This window comes from Petromyzon marinus, chromosome 58 (assembly GCF_048934315.1).
Source record: "Petromyzon marinus isolate PM22_M1 ecotype Great Lakes invasive population chromosome 58, UKy_Petmar_22M1.pri1.0, whole genome shotgun sequence".
In the NCBI taxonomy this organism is placed as follows: domain Eukaryota; kingdom Metazoa; phylum Chordata; class Hyperoartia; order Petromyzontiformes; family Petromyzontidae; genus Petromyzon; species Petromyzon marinus.
The window spans coordinates 9,070,738-9,094,216 of NC_133724.1; the positions used below are offsets into that span (position 1 = coordinate 9,070,738).

The window sequence follows — 23,479 nt, forward strand, 5'->3', positions numbered from 1 at the left end:
CCAATACCACCCCCGCCCTCCCTACTCTACCCCCCCACCACACCCCCGCCCCCCCCACTCTACCCCCCCCAATCCCACCCCCGCCCCCCCACTCTACCCCCCCCCACCACACCCCCGCCCCCCCCCCCACGGCCCCATAGATGCAAACGCGAGCCGACCGTCGGGGTTCCCTGGCCCCCCTTGAGGGCAGACGCTCCCCGCGCCCCCCCCCACGCAAAGAAAAGCTCAGCCCCCCCTGCATCTCCGTCGAGCCTCCGCCGTCGGAAACCTGCGGCGGCGGTACCAGCCAGGGCGGCGGCGGCGGCGGCGGCGGCCCTCCGGCCACCGTCCCCGGCTGCGCCACCACCCCTCGCCTCCGCCGACGCACCCCGTGCAGCGCCGAGTCGTCGCAAGACGGCGGTGGAGCCTCCGAGGAGTCCTGTAGGCCGCCGCTGCCCTCCTGCGCGCTGCTCCTGCCGCCGGTGACGCCGCCACCGCCGCCGTCGTCATCGTCGTCGTTCGGTTCCAATTCTTCGCCGTCGTCGTCGTCTTCGTCATCGCCGTCGCCGTTTTTCTTGGCCGTGCCGTGGTCCGAGAGTTCCCCGCGGCCTCCGGTACAGGCTCTGGCCCAGGCCACGCCGAGGCCGCCCTTGCCTCCTCTCCCGGCGCCGCCGCTACTGCCGCCGCCCCACAAGAGGCAGAAGCAGGGCGGGGCGGAGCGGCGGCCCGACGGCGCGTCTCACGACGACGCGGCACCGAAGGACGCGCCGCCCGCCGCCGCCGCCGTCGCCAAGCACGGCAACGTCGCGCAGCAGCGGCCGCCGCCGCCGCTGTCTCCGGCGGCGGCGGCGGCTTGCCCGCACGGGCGAATGCGGTCGCCGTTGATGAAGCAGAGGACGTTGGGGAAACAGGACGAGGAGTAGGGACAAGAGGCCTCGGATCTCGGTGGCGGTAGTACCGCGGGTCGGCGTCGACTTGGCCGGAGACGTGCGAGCGCGTGCGAGCGAGTGCGAGCGAGTGTGAGCGACTGTGAGCGCGTGTGAGCGAGTGCGAGCGAGTGTGAGCGAGTGTGAGCGAGCGCGAGCGAGTGCGTGCTGGTGCCATCGAGGTTCTGTGTTGGGGGATCCTGGCCGGTTGGTGAGTGGATTGCCGCGCCTCTGTGAGCGAGCTAACGCCGGCCGCGCCGTAGACACCGTGCCGGCACAAGTTCCTAACCAGATTTCGGGCTGCCCTCTGATAATCCACCCAGGGATGTCCCCCGCGGAGCGAAGTTGAACTTTGTTGTTGTTTTTTTTCTTTCAGCCCAATCGCCAATTCGATTCGAAAGTCTGCGACATTTGTTCTTTTGGTTTTAATCCGCTCGAGCCCACTCTCGTTTATCGATTAAATTGGGATGAGCCGCCCTCCACTTCGCCGTGACGACGGAGCGCTCCGTGGAGGGAGGGAGGAGAGGGAGGGAGGGAGGAGAGGGAGGGGAGGGAGCTGGGAGGAGAGGGAGGCAGAGAGGGAGGCAGGGAGGGAGGGAAGAGAAGGAGGGAGGCCTTATTGTCGAAAGTAAGACCTCCCATGTGAGGTGGGCCTCTGCGCCGTTACCATCCAGGGCAGTTTTCCCCCCATTTCAGGATGGCGCGAGGCTCTGCCACAAGTCGGAGATCCCGAAGGGGGTTGCTTCCCCCCCCCCCCCCCCCCCGAGCCGTCATCCTCCTCCCGCTGCCTGCAACAACACGACGGCCGCGATCCTCATTTAGCGTCTGCTGCAAACGACCGGCGTGTCCTCGACATTTACCCGCCTCATTTAGGGGCGGGATTCCCGGTAAGCGTGCCGATGTTGGCACCTAGTTGGGACCGTTGGACCAATGCCCCGTGTTTACTGGGGTACCCAAGTACATTAAATCCATGGGACCACGGTGAGAGGGAGACACGCAAACTGCAAATATACAGCAGCAGGCGTCGTCAGGGTCGGGATGGAACCAACAACCTCCTGTATACCAGGCGAGGTAGTTAACATCTCATAGCCACCGTGGCGCCTGTCCACTCCGCGTTGTCCGTTTGGAGCCGCCTTGGCTTGCGCGACAGCCGTGGCAGCGGCGGCCTTTTGCACCCCATCCCGTGAGCTGCTCGAGACCAAATCGGCCTTGTGGGAGAAGAATACTAAAACATTGCCTCCGGGCGTTCTTAGCGCAGATGAGAGACGTACACACACATTTATATTTACAAATGTATATTTGAGAAAGGAGAACGCGTTTCCAATCGACGTCGAACTAATTTTCAACGTATTTTACCGCAGATATCACGACACTAATAATGATTATTCGCAAAGACGACGTTTTTTTGACTTGAGGCAGTCCCCCCACGGTAAGCGTGCACAGCCGGGGCCCACGGTTGGCACAACATTGGGGAACGTTGGTTGGGCGACGGGCGAGCATTGCTACGTTGGCACGCCGTGGGGGCTGGTTGGGGGTGGTGGTCAACAATTGCCGCGTCTTAGACACTGACGAGGCACCGCTGAGATTCCGGGTTCAACGTGCGAGACCTGGGGGGTGTGGGAGTGGGAGTGTGGGGGTGGGTGGGTTCACAATGACCTGGGTCATACACACTGAGCTGCCTCCGCTGAGATCCAGGGTCCGTGGCCCCTTCGGTCCAGGGATGTTTCTTTTGGTCGTCTCTCTCGCGAGGGGCCCGTCGGCTCATCGTGGCCGCATCCGAGATGCCCCCCACCCCCCGGGGTGTCTCGGTTTGGGCTCGTAATGTGGCTTCTTGTGCGGTGTTAGCGAGAGGCGGTGTGGGAGCAGATCCTTAAATCACATATCAGATATATTTATCGCATATTCGTGCGTTGAAGCCGTGTGTGTGTGCGCGCGTGTCGTGGTTATTACGTGTGCGTGCTATACAATTATGCAGGTACTTTCTGGAGTCACAAGTATACGGTTTTTAAATTGCGTGCACCTATATATATTTGTGAGTACACGAGACTAAACACACTGCACGGTGCAGTATATGAGTTTGTGTGTGTGTGTATATACGTGCAACAGAAAATATGAAGTGCGTGACACAGTGGCCTACGAGCAGAGTTGCTTCACTGATTACCACCGGTCAATTTCTGCATCCAACCCCTGCCCCCGTCCCCCTTTTGTTTTATTTTAGGCTGAGTCGACCTAGGGGAGGTACAGGCGGGGCCACTCATTCTAAAGGGTGGTAGTGGGGGCGTGGGCAGGCCAAACGTTGCCAGTTGCAGTTGATATATTTGAAGGACCTTGCGAGCTCAGAAGCTCTCAAGTCGGATTTCACCGATTTACAAATGAAACACCGTTTACCGCCGCGCTCCGGGTAGCGTGCCCATCGGTTATTTATTTTTTTGGGCTGCCCGCAGTCACTACGATGCGCGGTCGCTGGCTCCCATTGGCTGCGCGGGAGGGGGGGCGGGGGGGAACGGTAAGAACTGATCGACAGGGACCCAGCGTGGGGCGACACCGTGAACCGGTTGCCCCCACGTACCGAGACGAACTCGGTACGTGGGGCCACCCCGAATGCGCGCGAGCGCGCCCGGCTGCGTTACATTTTATTTCGAGAAAGCCGTAGTCGGAGGGAGAAGGGAGGAGTGGCGCCGGTGTGGTTGTTTTTTTTTAAGGGGCGTCGTCGACACTCGGCGCAGAGAACCGCAGCGACCGCCGCCACTCACCGCTGGCCGGCGCCACAACCGGTGCCACGGCCGCCCCTCCGGCGACGTCTTCTGACCCGAAGAGGTGCGGGCAAAAGTTGCTCCGCGTCGCTTTTTGTTCCGGTTCCGATTGCGGTGACGCGCAAGCGTGCGTTTGACACAGCTCGTTGGAAACGGAACCCGAAGTTAAAACCGACGACGTGCATGCATGCACGTGCGGGTACATGTCTGTACGCATGTACACGCACGTGCACGTACAGATACATGTGCGCGCGTGTACGTGCGTCGGCGGAACGGTAATGGGTTTACGTGTCCGAGGCTGACGTCTGCTCCTGTGAGCGCTCGCCGGCAGTTTTTTAACATACCAGCAGCCCCGTTTTGTCAATCCACTGCTGGACGAGTGGTCGGGCATTGCAGGACGGGAACGTATTTTAAATAACAAAAGAAATCGCCACGTATTGCGGGCGCTTGATTATCGGCGCAAGAGGTGCGGGCCGGTGGCTAAAGCAGACGGAGTTACAAGCAAATTGCACTGCGGGAGGGAGAGAGTCTTATTTATCTTGTCGAGATAAAACGAACAAAGTTTGTTTCTTGTGAGCGTGCGTGCAACTGACGAAGGGTTTCCACAGGTATTCTCTTACTTCCCAACTGATGCAGGTCGCAGTGGTTGGCTGCCGGTCACTTAACCACCCCCCTTTCACTGCGCACCGGTTTGTGAAGCTCTTGAGAGCAGGGGGGAAGTGTCAAATATCGGCGGTGTGTCGCTTAAAGCGGTGGTGTTGGCAGGTACAGACAGATTCTCGACTATCCGCGTGCGGTTTATCCAATTTGCGGATTGAACGCGGCACCTGAGATTTAGACACGAATTACCAACTGGTGGATTTTCCCAAATTGATCATCTAAAAAGCAGTCATACAACGTTGTTATTCTCGGGAACGTTTATTGCAAGTCGCGTCCTTTAACCGAACAAATATGTTGCTCCGGTTAATCCGAAATCCACGTGAGATCGCCCCTACAGTACAGTAGTTGCCATATCTTTACAACAGTGGGCGGAGTTTGATGTTGATTGGCGTGGCTCTACTGCTGTCATCCATTTAGTGGGCCGAGTCTCCTGCTGGGTGGGAGCAGGAACGTGTTATTATCACTGATCACGTGCATCGATCAGTCAGTCGGTCGTTCGTTTTTGGCATAGAGATCCGTGGAAAAATGGACATTATTTGAATTCTCTGCAATTTTGACTGATCCATGGGCCGTCATTTGCGCGGATAATCGATAGTCTACTGGGGTAGCGTTTGCAGGGCTCACACCATGGTCCTCCCTATAGGCTGGGGCCTGGTTTGCAAAGTAACGGCTGGCGGCGGGTTAACTCCTCCTGATGTCGACGCCCCTCGCCGGTTCATGCAGAGGAAAATTTTATTGACACAAGCCTGAGTGCAAACCCCGAGGATGATTTCTAGCAGCCCCGAGGCCTTGTGCCGAAAATGTAATCCATTCCTAATCACAGCACTCGTCTTCGTTGTCAGACGGAGGCGTCAGGCCTACGCCGAAACACTGTCCCTAACTCGAGGTGCTAACTTCGAAGACAAGTATAGCCCTGGCTCTAAATCAAAACACCAACACTTGAACCTTATGGCGGGACCCTGGGGTCCCGAATAAACCGAAGTCAAAATCGTAATTCATTAATTACTATTTGGCAACTCCGTCCCACCTCGCACATAAATGCCGCGATCCACCAGAAATAAATCCTCTCCTCGTTCTACACCAAGCGCCCGTCGTTGCCAAAATTGCCGTAGTCATAAACAAAACTTTGAAACCTTGAAGCTTTCGTGACTGTGGGAATTCATATTCTGGGGTCTTTCAGTAAAGTCACGTAGATAGGTTCAAAGAAAATAAACAAAAATAACAAACAAAAAACTACGACGTTTCGATCGCAACACAAGCGGTCTTCCTGAAGACGACCGCTTGTGTTGCGATATAAACGTCGTTGTTTTTTTGTTCTTTTCATTGAACCTATCTACGTGACTTTACCGAAAGGCCCAAGAATATAAAACTTTGATTAGTGCATCGTGTAGAGCTCGTCGAGAAGAATCGTTCGCCTTCAACAGACATAAACTGACGTCGCAACGCAGTTTATGCGAGAGCCGGGGGCTTATGGGACCCGGGGGTCCTGACATAAGGTTCAGATGTCCTTGCGTAAGCCCTGAACCACAGCTTACAAATGGAGAACAGCAATCCAGGAGGTCGGAATTTCCGGGCAGCGAACACGGCGGTGTTAAGTTAATGAGCCATAACTCCTAACCCCACCGCTGACTCACGAGTCCTCAAGCTAACCCCTAACGCTCACGGACGCAAGCCGCTGCCGCTAATCTCGAACGAGGATCCTCACTCCTGCACCAACCCTGCAGGCTCTCACCCGATTTCCCCGAGCACTAAAATCCCAGGCCTATACGATTGGCTTGCCCACACACTGAAGCTCATGTGGTGCCATTCCCAAACACTGAAAACAACAACAAGAACTCACACTCGTCAAGAACACTGCCTTAAAGAGGAAAATGGTGCAGGTGACGTTTCAGGCAACGGTCCTTCGTGATGGCAGAGCGCAGAACCGCCCCGCGCGAGGGATTACGCCAAGGAGCAGTGCACGCACAATGCAATGTCATCGCCATCGGGCATGATCTGTCCACTGCTGGACAAAGATTTATCCGATTCATAACCTACCCCATACGTTTGATAAGCGGAAATTCTCCCCCCCCCCCCCCCCCAATCGTGGACGGGGAGAGCTGAGCCGTCGAGTTTTCATCTTTGGGAATCAAACACGGGTGGGGTGGGTGTGGAGGGTGGGATAGGGGGGGGGTTACTTGTACGAGTACTTCAGATAGTAATTGACGATAACTTGAGCTACCACTCGGCATTCACGCAAAGACTTTTACAGCGCAGAGGCTATCATCGCCCAAGGATGCTGCTGCCATTCACGGGACCAGCCTGAAGCCTGCAGAAGTTCCGCGGTAGTGGGCGACGTGGCTGCCGTGCGTGGGGTGATCCCGATCGAGTCATTCTGCGGTGTCATTTTTCTCGTTTGGAACCCGTGACCCGCCAACGGGGACCCGCCAACGGGGACCCGCTCACGGGGACCCACTGACAGGGACCGGCTCACTGCACGCCATAGGGGGGGCGGGGGGGGGGCATCCGAACTGCCGAAACGTCTGCGAAAAAGCGGCGAGCGAACGCAACCCCAGTGGGCCGTGTCTCCTCTTTCTACTCCCCCTTCTCTTCCTCCTCGTTTCGCCTCCTCCTTCCTACTTCTCCTCCTCATCCTCCCTCCAATGAGACCTCTGTTCCACGCAGCACTTTCCCACTCACGGCAGAGAGAGTCAAAGTGTTACAATCTCAGGAGCTGAGTACAGACGGAACCCTCACTGGGCTGAGACCACTCCACTCTACACTACACTATACACTACTCTACACTACAAACTACACTACTAAACCATACACTACTATACACAACACTACTCTACACTACATTACTATACCCTACACTATACACTACTCTACACTACACTATACACTACTACACCATACACTACTATACACTACTATACACTACACTACTATCCACTACTATACACTACACTACTATACACTACACTACTATACACTACTATACACTACACTACTACACCATACACTACTATACACTACACTACTCCACTACTATCCACTACACTATACACTATTCTACACTACTATCCACTACACTACTATACACCACTACTATACACTACTATACACTACACTACTACACCATACACTACTATACTCTACACTACTATACACTACACTACTATACACTACACTACTATACACTACACTACTATACAGTACACTACTATACACTATACTACTATATACTACACTATACACTACTATACACTACTATTCACTACACTACTACACCATACACTACAATACTCTACACTACTATACACTACACTATACACTATTGACTACACTATACTACTATATACTACACTATACACTGCACTGCTATTCACTACACTATACACTACACTACTATTCACTACACTATACACTACACTATTGACTACACTACACTATACACTACTATTCACTACACTGCTACAGCCTCACGTCGGTTCTCTGCCGTCGTCCCCTCTGTGTGGAACTCTCTCTCTCTATCCCTTCGCACATCCGCAACATCGTCAAATGCACCTCCGACCACTCTCAAGCGACGTCTCAAGGCCTCTCTCGATCTGCGTTCGGGGCCAGGGCTTTCGAGTAGCCCTGCGCCTCTTGACTTGTTGACTTGTCTGCAACACCTGGCGCGTTATAAATGATCATCGTCACCACCACCACCACCATCATCGTCGTCGTCAACTCGCCACGCTTCAGAGGATGGTTTAGTCACGGCCAGTAGCCGGAACACCCGGATTCGAACCCAGGCTTGTCAGCGGCAAAAGGAGTGCCGCAAATGTGGATGATACATCACTAATACTACTACGCGTGTCCCAACTTCGCACGTGCATCTGTACACACTCGCGCACAGTGGGAAGTCTTTTTTAACGCGACCAGCAGCCACGCGCACACCTCCAGGGAGTGCACCACAACGCTCGGGGGAGGGGGGCAGTTCCGATTGAAGGGGCAAGCGAACACCGTCAAGGCTTCGGACACGCGGTGTCTCATGAGCAGCCCTGGGGGAGGGGGCTCACTTGAATCATTGCTGGCCAACTGCCGATGTTTCGGGCAAGGTGCCCTGTTGCTCTCTCTAAGCTATGGGGCGGCGGGGGGGGGGGAGGGGGGACACATCCATTATGACGTAAATGTAATCGGGCAACACACACCCACACACGATTCGACTTAACCGCGCCGCCGCAGCCGCCAGGGCACGCGGAAGATGACGCGCTGGGCGCAATGTGACATGGGGCGCTGGAGAGAGAGAGAGGCGCTCCTGAACAGTTCACTTTTGAGGTCCTCGTCGGGAAGCCCACGAAGCTTGAGACACACAGACACTGATGGGGCAGCCCTGGGCAGTGGCAGCCCTGGGTAGACGCAGCCCTCGGTAGTGGCAGCCCTGGGTAGTGGCAGCCCTCGGTAGAGGCAGCCCTGGGCAGTGGCAGCCCTCGGTAGAGGCAGCCCTGGGTAGAGGCAGCCCTGGGTAGTGGCAGCCCTGGGTAGTGGCAGCCCTGGGTAGAGGCAGCCCTGGGTAGTGGCAGCCCAGGCCAGTGGCAGCCCTGGGCAGTGGCAGCCCTGGGTAGAGGCAGCCCTGGGTAGTGGCAGCCCTGGGCAGTGGCAGCCCTCGGTAGTGGCAGCCCTGGGTAGTGGCAGCCCTGGGCAGTGGCAGCCCTGGGCAGTGGCAGCCCTGGGTAGAGGCAGCCCTGGGCAGTGGCAGCCCTGGGCAGTGGCAGCCCTGGGTAGAGGCAGCCCTGGGTAGTGGCAGCCCTGGGTAGTGGCAGCCCTGGGTAGAGGCAGCCCTGGGTAGTGGCAGCCCTGGGTAGTGGCAGCCCTGGGCAGTGGCAGCCCTGGGCAGAGGCAGCCCTGGGCAGAGGCAGCCCTGGGTAGTGGCAGCCCTGGGCAGTGGCAGCCCTGGGCAGTGGCAGCCCTCGGTAGAGGCCGCCCTGGGTAGTGGCAGCCTCGCCCCTGGGGCCTCGTGGCTACGAGGCGATGGAGCCGTGCACGTTGCGACGGGGTTTGCGTATCTTAATTTAAAAGTATTTGTAACGCTGTCGGCAAAGATGTTTGTACATAAATGATTTATATTTTTTTGAAGAGACACAACTGGGCGTTTTTTGTGATTTAGCAACATTCGTGTGGCAATCTTAATACTACTGGTGAAGAATAATGAATTCATGTTCAGTCTGTAAAGGATAACGAAATCTTAAACATTTAACCTGCACGCACGGCCTCGTTTCAAGTGACGACGTATTTAATTTTCCCGGCGTTGCGTATTCGAAACTAACCCGATGTATATATTGTGTGAAGTATGTCAGGTCGAATAATAATAATTAATAATAATTCAAGGGTACGAGGCGCTGATGGGAACGTCTGTGGGATGGTGGTGGTGGGGGGGTGAGGTTATAGGAGGTGCGAGGCGCTACACACAACACGGCAGAATGCCGATTTAAAGAAATAAAGTCGCGCGTGGATCGTTCGGAGCAAGGTTTTATCAGACGTTTAACGTGGCGGAGTGAGTGGTGCGGGTCGGTGCGGCTGCTACGTTTGGACATCGTGGGGAGCAGGGAGCTCTGTCGGGGGGGTCCGTGCGCGTTGACTGCGAGGGAGAGAGGGAAAACCGTGGGGAGAACGGGGGGGGGGGGTTACAGAGATAAAGATTGGGAGGGATGGCAGCTAAAGCGCCTTGGAAACAATGAGAGAGACATCTTTAGGTTCTGAGAACATTCTGGGGAACCCGGGCAGGTCCCCGAGGTGTCAGGAGAGGCTCCAACTCACCGCTGAGCGAGTCAGCGACTCGCTCGCTCGCCCGCCTGATGATGACGACGACGACGATGATGATGAAGACGACGATGATGATGAAGATGACGACGACGATGATATTGGTGATGATGACGATGGCGGTGTTGACCGACGACGATGATCATGACGATGATGATGATGATGGTGAAGATGACGATGGTTGGTGAATATTATAATGATGACGTGGATATTGGTGATGGTGATGATGACGATGATCATGACGACGATGATGATAACGGTGAAGATGACGATGGTTGGTGAATATTATAATGACGACGTGGATATTGGTGATGATGACGATGATCATGACGATGATGATGATAACGGTGAAGATGACGATGGTTGGTGAATATTATAATGACGACGTGGATATTGGTGATGGTGATGATGACGATGATCATGACGATGATGATGATGATGATGGTGAAGATGACGATGGTTGGTGAATATTATAATGACGACGTGGATATTGGTGATGGTGATGATGACGATGATCATGACGATGATGATAACGGTGAAGATGACGATGATGAATATGCTGACGACGACGAACGAACGGCGGACTCTGACGGATGGACCATCTTCAGTGCGCCCCAGAGAGTCCTGCAGAGGACCTCACCCACCGCTACCATCACGACTCTGGGGAAACACAAATCCCCTCCCCCCACCCGTGTCACCCCCCCCCCCTCCTACACACCCTCGGTCATCGACGTGCTGTCTTTAAATCTACAACTCACGACCCCCCGAGTTCACTCTGGAGAGAGGAGGGAGGAGGAGGGAGCAGGGAGGAGGAGGGAGGAGGAGGGAGGAGGGAGGAGGAGGAGGAGGGAGGAGGAAGAGGGGGAAGAAGGGGGGGGAGGAGGAGGGAGGAGGAGGAGGAGGGGAGTCTCCGGGCTTAATCCGCTGGCGTACCGCGAAATCTGCACGACGATTCCGTCCTTTTTCTGTGCCCCCTAAGGGACCGTCCATAAATGACGTCACGCACCTGGGGGGGGGGTTGAGAAATGTGACGTCACGTAAAAATGCGCAACTTTAAGTAAATATAGACAACACGTTCTACTTAATTAAATTTACTTTTTAATAAATGTTTTATCCTAGAACATCAGAGTGCAGCGCCACATTAAATACGCACTACAGTGACTTATAGTTTAAAGCGATTTGAAGCATGTTTTACATATTTTGGGGGGGGGGGGCAGAGCTTTGTGACGTCATATTTGAGGGGGAGGGGTCTGACTTTTTGTGACGCCGTGTGACTGGGAGGGGGGGTCAAAAATCGTCCCAAATCGCGTGACGTCATTTATGGCCCCTAAGTCAAGCAGCAGCGCGTCACTTAGACATCAGGCGTGTGTGGTTTACGGTACACGTTGCGCTATAATGGACGTTGCTCAGTGTTGATCGGTCGGTCACTATTGCATTAACCTACGTACGTATTTACATATTTATATCAAAGTATATAATTTAAACTCGTGCGTTCACATATATTACACCCGGTACCATGGTTGAATTAAATTGTTCTTTGAAGGCAGATGGAACCCAACCGACGAGACAGCTGCCCACGTTTGCAGAGAGCCACCTTAGCCTGGCAGCTTGAGATGCACTCCTACAACTAAATTGTCCATCCCTCCCCCCACAACCGCAATCTTATCCCGGACTGTGCTCTCGGCGTCCAAAGTCGTGGGGTGGTGTAAAGTGTGGGTTTACTGACACCCCTTCTTCCGACACGTGCCGGCACGCAACGGAAGAGTAGGCCAAGTACCACGCGCGGCGGCGGTGGTGGTGGTAGTGGTGGTGCTGGTAGTGGTGGTGCTGGCGGTGGTGGTGGTGCTAGCGGTGATGGTGGTGGTAGTGGTGGTGCTGGCGGTGGTGGTGCTGGCGGTGGTGCTAGCAGTGGTGGTGGTGCTAGCGGTGGTGGTGGTGCTAGCGGTGGTGCTGGTAGTGGTGGTGCTGGCGGTGGTGGTGGTGCTAGCGGTGGTGGTGCTGGCGGTGGTGGTAGTGGTGCTAGCGGTGATGGTGGCGGTGGTAGTGGTGGTGCTGGCGGTGATGGTGGTGGTGCTGGCGGTGATGGTGGTGCTAGCGGTGGTGCTGGTGGTGGTGGTAGCGGTGGTGCTGGCGGTGGTGGTGGTACTAGCGGTGATGGTGGTGGCGGTGGTAGTGGTGGTGCTGGCGGTGATGGTGGTGGTGCTGGCGGTGATGGTGGTGCTAGCGGTGATGCTGGTGGTGGTGGTAGTGGTGGTGCTGGCGGTGATGGTGGTGGTAGCGGTGGTGCTGGCGGTGGTGGTGGTAGTGTTGGTGCTGGCGGTGGTGGTGGTGCTGGCGGTGGTGCTAGCGGTGATGGTGGTGGTAGTGGTGGTGATGGTGGTGGTAGTGGTGGTGCTAGCGGTGATGGTGGTGGTAGTGGTGGTGCTATCGGTGGTGGTGGCGGGTGGGCATGGGGGCGTGATGAGCTCCTGCCAGTGCTCGCCTTGAGCACCGTGCTGCCGAAGGCGCTGTGCGGGATGCACCGGGGGGTGGGGACCTACTGGAACATCTGTTTAAACAAAAAAAAACTAACAAAGAGCTTTATAGCTCATCGGATTCTTCCAGCGTATAAGTTCGTGTTCGGAATTTCGATTCCGCCTGACGGCGCGGCCCGACGCTCGCCTCCGCCCCGGGCTCCCTCTGCCTTCAAGGGTTTTACATTAATCGTTATCCGTTAGCGGGATTACTTTGTTTAGTTTGTTTACAAAGATCGTTACCTTTTTTGTGAAAGGTATTTAATCACTAACTCAAAGGTGGTGTTTTTTTTTTGTTCTCGCCCCCCCCTCCACCACCACCACCACCACCTAAGGTCTTCTTAATTTGAACTAATAAAGACAATCACGTAATAAAGACAAAATGTCGAACCCCGCTCATCGCGCCAAACGTCTTCACGGTGATTTTATTTCTTTTCGCGCCGCCTTGGAGTTCAAACGCGCCCGGTCCCTGCGGGGGCAGCTTCGTGCGCAGACGGTGGCTGTGTCGGAGGGGGGAAACAACAACACCACCACTAACAACAGCAAAAACAACAACACCACCACTAACAACAAAACCAACACCAACAACAAAAAACAACACCAACAACAACACCACCAACAAAATCATCAACAAAAGCAAAACGACAACAAAATCATCAACCAAACCAAACACAACACCAACAAATTAATCAACAACAATAACAACAGCCACACCAGAAACAACACGCACAAAGAGCCAGTTGTCACCGACAATCCTGAGTTCAACGCCTGGGTCTGATTGTGTTTGTAAGGGGGATCATCGTGGCCATGTTGGAGACACTGACCCAGCGATTCTGAGGCCCTGGGTTCCAGCCCAGGTGTGTGAGTGTCTCTCTGACGTTCATAATGTCCATGTTGGAGACACTGACCCAGCGATTCTGAGACCCTGGGTTCCAGCCCCAGGTGTGTGAGTCTCTCTGACGGTTCATATTGGCCATGTTGGAGACTCTGACCCAGCGATTGTGAGACCCTGGGTTCCAGCCCTGGTGTGTGAGTGTCTCTGGCGGTTCATAATGGCCATGTTGGAGACACTGACCCAGCGATTCTGAGACCCTGGGTCCAGTCCCGGTGTGTGAGTGTGTCTCTCTGACGGTTCATCATGGCCATGTTGGAGACACTGACCCAGCGATTCTGAGACCCTGGGTTCCAGCCCAGGTGTGAGAGTGTCTCTCTGATGGTTCATCATGGCCATGTTGGAGACACTGACCCAGCGATTCTGACACCCTGGGTTGAATCCCCGGTGTGTGAGTCTCTCTGACGGTTTATAATGGCCATGTTGGAGACACTGACCCAGCTCTGTTTAGGATCCCGGTTCAAACCCCGGGGTCTGGGTGTCTCTTTTTGTTTTTCCCGAGGTGCGAGACCAAGTCACCCCAAATTCTTCAGTCCCTTCACTTCACCAGGTCTCCAACACCAATCCTCGGTCAACTTCAACATCACACTCGCGAGCTCCCAAGATCCTCCGTTTCCACTCGAGCTCTGGAAGACGTCAGGTCACCTCTGGGTCAACTTGAGTTGGCCCACAGTTGACCGTTCCGTGGAACCATGGTAGACATGTTACGCTCTACCTCCAGAAACTCTACTCACAATGCGATTAAAGGAGCTGCACTCCCCACTAAAACCCTTCCTGTGCTCTACACCTCTGCTGAATGAATGCGCAAGTGAGCGATCTACTTGGCGGTTGGAGATGGAGCGTCGGTGAGGGTGTTTGAGAGGGTGGTTGAGTGGGTGGTTGAGTGGGTGGTTGAGAGGGTGGTTGAGTGAGTGGTTGACGGTGGTTGAGAGGGTGGTTGAGAGGGTGGTTGAGTGAGTGGTTGAGAGGGTGGTTGAAAAGGTGATTGAGTGAGTGGTTGAGGGTGGTTGAGAGGGTGGTTGAGTGAGTGGTTGAGAGGGTGGTTGAGAGGGTGATTGAGAGGGTGGTTGAGTGAGTGGTAGAGAGGATGGTTGAGAGGGTGATTGAGAGGGTGGTTGAGTGGGTGGTTGAGAGGGTGGTTGCGAGGGTGGTTGAGTGAGTGGTTGACGGTGGTGTGAGAGGGTGGTTGAGAGGGTGGTTGAGTGAGTGGTTGAGAGGGTGGTTGAAAAGGTGATTGAGTGAGTGGTTGAGGGTGGTTGAGAGGGTGGTTGAGTGAGTGGTTGAGTGAGTGGTTGAGAGGGTGGTTGAGTGAGTGGTTGAGAGGGTGGTTGAGTGGGTGGTTGAGTGAGTGGTTGAGGGTGGTTGAGTGGGTGGTTGAGTGAGTGGTTGGAGGGTGGTTGAGAGGGTGGTTGAGCGGGTGGTTGAGTGGGTGGTTGAGAGGGTGGTTGAGTGAGTGGTTGAGTGAGTGGTTGAGAGGGTGGTGAGTGGGTGGTTGAGAGGGTGGTTGCGAGGGTGGTTGAGTGAGTGGTTGACGGTGGTTGAGAGGGTGGTTGAGAGGGTGGTTGAGTGAGTGGTTGAGAGGGTGGTTGAAAAGGTGATTGAGGAGTGGTTGAGGGTGGTTGAGAGGGTGGTTGAGTGAGTGGTTGAATGAGTGGTTGAGAGGGTGGTTGAGAGGGTGGTTGAGAGGGTGGTTGAGTGAGTGGTTGAGAGGGTGGTTGAGACGGTGGTTGAGAGGGTGGTTGAGTGGGTGGTTGAGAGGGTGGTTGCGAGGGTGGTTGAGTGAGTGGTTGAGAGGATGGTTGAAAAGGTGATTGAGTGGTTGAGGGTGGTTGAGAGGGTGGTTGAGTGAGTGGTTGAGTGAGTGGTTGAGAGGGTGGTTGAGAGGGTGGTTGAGTGAGTGGTTGAGATGGTGGTTGAGAGGGTGGTTGAGTGGGTGGTTGAGAGGGTGGTTGAGTGAGTGGTTGAGTGAGTGGTTGAGAGGGTGGTTGAGTTAGTGGTTGAGTTAGTGGTTGAGTGAGTGGTTGAGAGGGTGGTTGAGTGAGTGGTTGAGGGTGGTTGAGTGGGTGGTTGAGTGAGTGGTTGAGAGGGTGGTTGAGTGAGTGGTTGAGTGAGTGGTTAAGTGGGTGGTTGAGAGGGTGGTTGAGTAAGTGGTTGAGTGAGTGGTTGAGAGGGTGGTTGAGTGAATGGTTGAGTGGGTGGCTGAGTGAGTGATTGAGGGTGGTTGAGAGGGTGGTTGAGAGGGTGGTTGAGTGAGTGGTTGAGAGGGTGGTTGAGAGGGTGGTTGAGGGTGGTTGAGAGGGTGGTTGAGTGAGAGGTTAAGTGGGTGGTTGAGAGGGTGGTTGAGTAAGTGGTTGAGTGAGTGGTTGAGAGGGTGGTTGAGTGAGTGGTTGAAGGTGGTTGAGTGGGTGGTTGAGTGAGTGGTTGAGAGGGTGGTTGAGTGAGTGGTTGAGTGAGTGGTTAAGTGGGTGGTTGAGAGGGTGGTTGAGTAAGTGGTTGAGTGAGTGGTTGAGAGGGTGGTTGAGTGAATGGTTGAGTGGGTGGCTGAGTGAGTGGTTGAGGGTGGTTGAGAGGGTGGTTGAGTGAGAGGTTGAGAGGGTGGTTTAGAGGGTGGTTGAGTGAGTGAGTGGTTGAGTGAGTGGTTGAGTGGGTGGTTGAGAGGGTGGTTGGGAGGGTGGTTGAGAGGGTGGTTGAGTGAGTGATTGAGAGGGTGGTTGAGTGAGTGGTTGAGGGTGGTTGAGAGGGTGGTTGAGTGAGTGGTTGAGGGTGGTTGAGAGGGTGGTTGAGTGAGTGGTTGAGAGGGTGGTTGAGTGGGTGGTTAAGTGAGTGGTTGAGGGTGGTTGAAAGGGTGGATGAGTGAGTGGTTGACTGAGTGGTTGAGTGGTTGAGTGAGGTGGGTGAGAGGGTGGTTGAGTGAGTGGTTGAGTGAGTGGTTGAGTGAGTGGTTGAGGGTGGTTGAGTGAGTGGTTGAGAAGGTGGTTGAGTGAGTGGTTGAGTGGGTGGTTGAGAGGGTGGTTGAGTGGGTGGTTGAGTGAGTGGTTGAGGGTGGTTGAGTGGGTGGTTGAGTGAGTGGTTGAGTGAGTGGTTGAGTGAGTGGTTGAGGGCGGTTGAGTGAGTGGTTGAGTGAGTGGTTGAGAGGGTGGTTGAGTGAGTGGTTGAGTGAGTGGTTGAGAGGGTGGTTGAGTGAGTGGTTGGGGGTGGTTGAGAGTGTGGTTGAGTGAGTGGTTGAGGGGTGGTGAGCGAGTTCGTCATTTAATTTTTGAGTGAGGGTGGGAGATGGAACGCCTGAGCCTAGGGTCCCCCAACCACTGATGAGACTCGGGGCTCCAGGAGACCGGGTCTCAGGGTCTTGAGACTCGGCTCCAGGAGACCGGGTCTCAGGGTCTTGAGACTCGGCTCCAGGAGACTGGGTCTCGGGGTCGTGAGACTCTGCTCCAGGAGACCGGGTCTCAGGATCTTGAGACTCTGCTCCAGGAGACCGGGTCTCAGGGTCCTGAGACTCTGCTCCAGGAGACCGGGTCTCAGGGTCCTGAGACTCTGCTCCAACAAGGATCTCAAACCCACAAGAGGCACCACAGTCTCTGGGAAACACGACGAACAAACGTGACATTGGAACCTACCCTAACGCCAGCTTCCCGCGATTTTGGTCATCAGTTAGGTCATGTTGTTTCAAAACCCGGCCACGATGCGTTTTGACGTTGTGGAAACGCGGGTTTAAGTTCGCGGGAGGCAATTGTCTATTTTTGTTTCTTCCCCACGACACAGCTTCCGAAGCTGCCTCGTCTCATCGCGAGCAGGCCGGCCTCGCTGTTCCAAGCCAGCAACAGGATTCTCCCCCCCCCCTCCGTGAGAGTCGCCACGTTGTCGGAAGGACGGCAGAACGAGGGGAGAGAGAGGACCGCGGCCGAGAGGACCCGGTGTCGCCAGGGAAGATTTCCGCACGGCGCTCTTCCGTTGTGCCGCTCCGACCGATTCGGAGCGAGGGACCTCGCGGCGCACGAACCCCGAGCGCACTCCGCGTGCCCCAGCAGCAGCTTACGCTGATGCCCCACAGTGGAGGGCGAAGTGGTCGGCACCAGGGGGAGGTGGGGCTGATGCGGTCGGGGAGGATGCGGGGACCGAGTGAGTGGAAGACAAAAGCTCCCCCCCCCACCCCCACCGTATGTAGCCTGAAACAGACTGTTGGGGCAAGTGTTGTTCGTGAGCATCTATGAAGGCCGGCACGGCACACGACGGGGTGGGTGACTAGCAACCACGCTCGGCCACCTTTGTCTCCCCACTGGTGATGTTTACGCACCGCACCGGCTACTCATTTGAGGCCGAGTCGACCTAGGGGAGGTCCAGAACCGGTTCAGACAATCGTTACCGGTGTTGGCCAATGAGCGGGAGTCGTAGGGCGGCGCGCTAACCGCTGCGCCACCGCTCCCCACGGAAGACGACACACGCACATACACACGCGCGCACCCACACTGACCCACAACACAACTCGCCCTGCGAATAGCCCGGCAGTGACAGATTCCCAGGAAACACGTGCTGCTGCTGCTGTTGTTGCTGATTCACTCCGTGAGAGCCACTCTCTGAATTGCGTCCAGTCTGTTTACAGCTGAGAACTCGGAGCACGGGTCCCAGGGGGGGTGGGGCACGAACCCCCCCCCCACTCCCACCGCCACCTGGCTTCTCACGACTTTCGCCTTTGCCACGTCACGCACTCATTTCAAATGTTACTATTTATACACGGACGCAATAAGTGACGCGCTTTCATGTCATAGGGCCCATACGTGGTGTCATCGGGCTTGGCTTTGCCCGTACAAGGAATAGTGGAACGGGAATGGACGTATTTTGTAACGATCCCAATGCTCGATTAAACGGGAATCGACCGATTTTTCAGGATACAAAGCTTGATCCATGCTTGATCCATGCTCGAACACATAGACACATGTATTTAAATCATCACAGCTTGATCCATGCTTGATCCATGCTCACATAGACACATGTATTTAAATCATCACAGCTTGATCCATGATTGATCCATGCTCGAACACATAGACACATGTATTTAAATCATCACAGCTTGATCCATGCTTGATCCATGTTCGAACACATAGACATGTATTTAAATCATCACAGCTTGATCCATGATTGATCCATGCTCGAACACAGACACACGTATTTAAATCATCACAGCTTGATCCATGATTGATCCATGCTCGAACACATAGACACACGTATTTAAATCATCACAGCTTGATCCATGATTGATCCATGCTCGAACACATAGACACATGTATTTAAATCATCACAGCTTGATCCATGATTGATCCATGCTCGAACACATAGACACATGTATTTAAAACATCACAGCTTGATCTGTGCTTGATCCATGCTCGAACACATAGACACATGTATTTAAAACATCACAGCTTGATCTGTGCTTGATCCTTGCTCGAACACATAGACACATGTATTTAAATCATCACAGCTTGATCTGTGCTTGATCCATGCTCGAACACATAGACACATGTATTTAAATAATCACAGCTTGATCCATGATTGATCCATGCTCGAACACATAGACACATGTATTTAAATCATCACAGCTTGATCCATGATTGATCCATGCTCGAACACATAGACACATGTATTTAAAACATCACAGCTTGATCCATGCTTGATCCATGCTCGAACACATAGGCACATGTATTTAAATCATCACAGCTTGATCTGTGCTTGATCCATGCTCGAACACATAGACACATGTATTTAAATCATCACAGCTTGATCCATGCTTGATCCATGTTCGAACACGTAGACACATGTATTTAAATCATCACAGCTTGATCCATGATTGATCCATGCTCGAAGACAAGTTGAACTTCTTGGGCACCGTACGTAGACAACCGTGGCTAATCGGAGGTGCCGGGGGGAAGGACAACAAACTACACACAACAAGCAGTTCTAAAGAAATGAGTTCTCAATGTTGTATGGTAGTGTATAGTAGTTTAGTATATAGTAGTGTAGTGTGTAGTATATAGTAGTGTAGTTTATAGCAGTGTAGTATATAGTAGTGTAGTGTGTAGTATATCGTACGGTAGTGTATAGTGTAGTATAGCAATGTAGTATATAGTAATGTAGTGTATAGCAGTGTAGTATATAAGTGTCGCGTATCGTCGTTTGTATGTGTGTTGAACTTCTTTCGCACCGTACATAGCCAACCGTGCTCTGGATAGTGGCGGACGGGCAGCCAGGGGATAGGTCGGACACCGAGGAGATGGATCGTGTGTCGAGGAGGCGCTGGGCGGTGATGGCAAGGGGAGAGGCCTTCATCTCGCAGTGGAAGGACAACAAACTGAACACGAACGAGCAGTTCTAAAATGCAGTGAGGCTGTGTTGCCCTCTAGTGGTGAACTGTTAAAATACCACGCGGAGTCTCGAGGCTCATCGCGCAGCGCTGTAAAAACTAAATAAAATCCACAACATTTACTCAGATTGTAAATGTTTTGTATTTGCTCTGCAACACACCGGTGTGCTGTACTAGTAACCAATTGGCATGTTCTATTTACTTGACACACCTTACTAATTGGCTGTGTCGGGTAGTGGCGGGTTTAATGACACATTTATATTTACGCGATCTCATCCCCCCCAAAAAACCTATATCATGGTTTACATTGGTCGCGAAAGCCTACGTTTTAAATTAACTAATTTTACAAGCGTTAAGGCCCCACTGAGCTATTTAGCTTATTTTTCAGAAACCACCTGGCCAAAGGTGGCTTATCATGTGGACATTATAGCAGCCAAATGCTCTAAAACGCATGTTGATTCTAAATGAGGAGGGGAAAGCCCGGAGGACTCTAATCAGAATGATGAGTCTCCAATAAAATTGCACGGGCAATCCATCGACTGGACCAAAATGTAAACTATTTGTTTTATTTTACCATGTAAGGCCAACTGAGTTATGTAGTAGCCCTTTTTTAGAAGCGACCTGGCCATCCCAAATGATAACTCGACGGAAGTGCCTTATCACGTGCAACTTGACAGCAGCCAAATAATAATCTAAACCAAGTGGCGGCTATGGGTTGACTGCTGTGCCAGGCTAGGTGCCATGGGTTGACTGCTGTGCCAGGCTAGGTGCAGGATGTCACGGAAACGACCCAGGTGCCATGGGTTGTCTGCTTTGCCAGGCAGGGTGCAGGTCACGGGACAAACCCAGGTGCCATGGGTTGACTGCTGTGCCAGGCTAGGTGCAGGATGTCACGGAAACGACCCAGGTGCCATGAGTTGACTGCTGTGCCAGGCAGGGTGCAGGAGGTCACGGGACAGACCCAGGTGCCATGGGTTGACTGCTGTGCTAGGCTAATTCACCGCCTGTGCCACCTACTCTGCCAAAGATCTCCCTTATCGCCTTAACATTATTCGGGCAAGTGTTGTTAGGGAGCAGCACCTATAAAGGCCGGTACAACACACACAGGTGGCCCAACACAGACAGGTGGCCCTACCACCCACACACAGGTGGCCCTACACACACAGGAGGCTCTACACACAGGTGGCCCTACACACACACAGGTGGGCCTACACACACACAGATGGCTCTACACACACAGGTGGCCTTACACACAGGTGGCCCTACACACACACAGGTGGCCCTGCACACACAGGTGGCCCTACACACAGGTGGCCCTACACACACACAGGTGGCCCTACACACAGGTGGCCCTAGACACACAGGTGGCCTTACACACACACACAGGTGGCCTTACACACACACAGGTAGCCCTACACACAGGTGGCCCTACACACACAGGTGGCCTTACACACACACAGGTGGCCCTACACACACACAGGTGGCCCTACACACACACAGGTGGCCCTACACACACACAGGTGGCCCTATACACACACAGATGGCTCTACACACAGAGGTGGCCTTACACACACACAGGTGGCCCTACACACACAGGTGGCCCTACACACAGGTGGCCCTACACACACACAGGTGGCCCTACACACAGGTGGCCCTAGACACAGGTGGCCTTACACACACACAGGTGGCCTTACACACACACAGGTGGCCCTACACACACAGGTGGCCTTACACACACACAGGTGGCCCTATACACACACAGGTGGCCTTAGACACAGGTGGCCCTACACACACACAGGTGGCCCTACACACACACAGATGGCTGTACACACACACAGGTGGCCCTACACACACACAGATGGCTCTACACACAGGTGGCCCTACACACACACAGGTGGCCCTACACACACAGGTGGCCTTACACACACACAGGTGGCCTTACACACACACAGGTAGCCCTACACACAGGTGGCCCTACACACACAGGTGGCCTTACACACACACAGGTGGCCCTACACACACACAGGTGGCCTTACACACACACACAGGTGGCCCTACACACACACAGGTGGCCCTACACACACACAGGTGGCCTTAGACACAGTTGGCCCTACACACACAGGTGGCCCTACACACACACAGGTGGCCCTACACACACACAGATGGCTCTACACACAGAGGTGGCCCTACACACACACAGGTGGCCCTACACACACACAGATGGCTCTACACACAGAGGTGGCCTTACACACACACAGGTAGCCCTACACACAGGTGGCCCTACACACACAGGTGGCCTTACACACACACAGGTGGCCCTACACACACACAGGTGGCCTTAGACACAGTTGGCCCTACACACACAGGTGGCCTTACACACACACAAGTGGCCCTACACACACACAGATGGCCCTAGACACACAGGTGGCCCTAAACACACACAGGTGGCCCTACACACACACAGGTGGCCCTACACACACACAGGTGGCCCTGGACACACACACAGATGGCCTTACACACACACAGGTGGCCTTACACACACACAGGTGGCCCTACACACACACACAGGTGGCCCTAGACACACACACAGATGGCCTTACACACACACAGGTGGCCCTACACACACACAGGTGGCCCTACACACACACAGGTGGACCTACACACACACAGATGGCCCTACACACACACAGGTGGCCCTAGACACACACACAGATGGCCCTACACACACACAGGTGGACCTACACACACACAGATGGCCCTACACACACACAGGTGGCCCTACACATACACAGGTGGCCCTACACACACACAGGTGGCCTTACACACACACAGATGGCCCTACACACACAGGTGGCCTTACACACACACAGGTGGCCCTACACACACAGGTGGCCCTACACACACACAGGTGGCCCTAGACACACACACAGATGGTCCTACACACACACAGGTGGCCCTACACACACACAGGTGGACCGGCCAAAAGTATCCATTGCCATCCCTCTGGCCAATTTTGAATCCGGGCCCTGGCCACGTGACGGGAGGCGTGGGCGGAGCTGCCCGACGTGGGGCGGAGCCTCCTTGGCGTGGCCCCACCCACCGCCGACCCCTACGGAAGCTCCAGTGGCCTTCAAATGGTATAAACGCGATTAGTTTTTTGTCAACACGGTAGTTTGTCCACGATTGTACGATATACACACCGTATTCAACAACTATGTACAGTATATTGTGTAGTGTATAGTGTAGTGTATAGTGTAGTGTACTTGTTCAGCATACACCGGTTGTGTTGGAGAGTAAACTCACTACAACATTTACAATTATAGTGTAGTAGTGTATTGTATAGTAGTGTATAGTGTAAACCCACAACAACGTTTACAATAGACATATACAACATCCACACAGTAGCATTCCCTTATCAAGTGCCCTACCTTATTACAGACCAATCCGGACCTTATTGGCCACCCCGTGCCCCTTATAAAGCTCAACGTTCATCCTATAAAGTCCCATCACAAATAGACATTATTGTATTCATAATACAGGTTTTTGGGTTAGATCGCGTTATTTATTAATGTGTCGTAACCCTCCACCACCCGACACGGCCAAACAGTAAAAAA

At 54.0% G+C, this 23,479-nt stretch overlaps 1 protein-coding gene across 8 annotated transcripts in view; it reads left to right on the forward strand.

The window, feature by feature from the left end:
• The window catches only part of LOC116955176 (voltage-dependent T-type calcium channel subunit alpha-1G-like), a 269,045-nt gene extending 266,522 nt beyond the window's left edge, over positions 1–2,523 (forward strand). For all 8 annotated transcript variants that reach the window (XM_076052903.1, XM_076052904.1, XM_076052906.1 and 5 more), the window contains one exon: positions 141–2,523. In XM_076052903.1, coding sequence (XP_075909018.1) covers positions 141–902 — 762 coding nt within the window. In that variant the 3' untranslated portion in view covers positions 903–2,523. The remainder of the gene's footprint in view (positions 1–140) is intronic.
• The last annotated feature ends 20,956 nt before the right edge of the window (positions 2,524–23,479 follow it).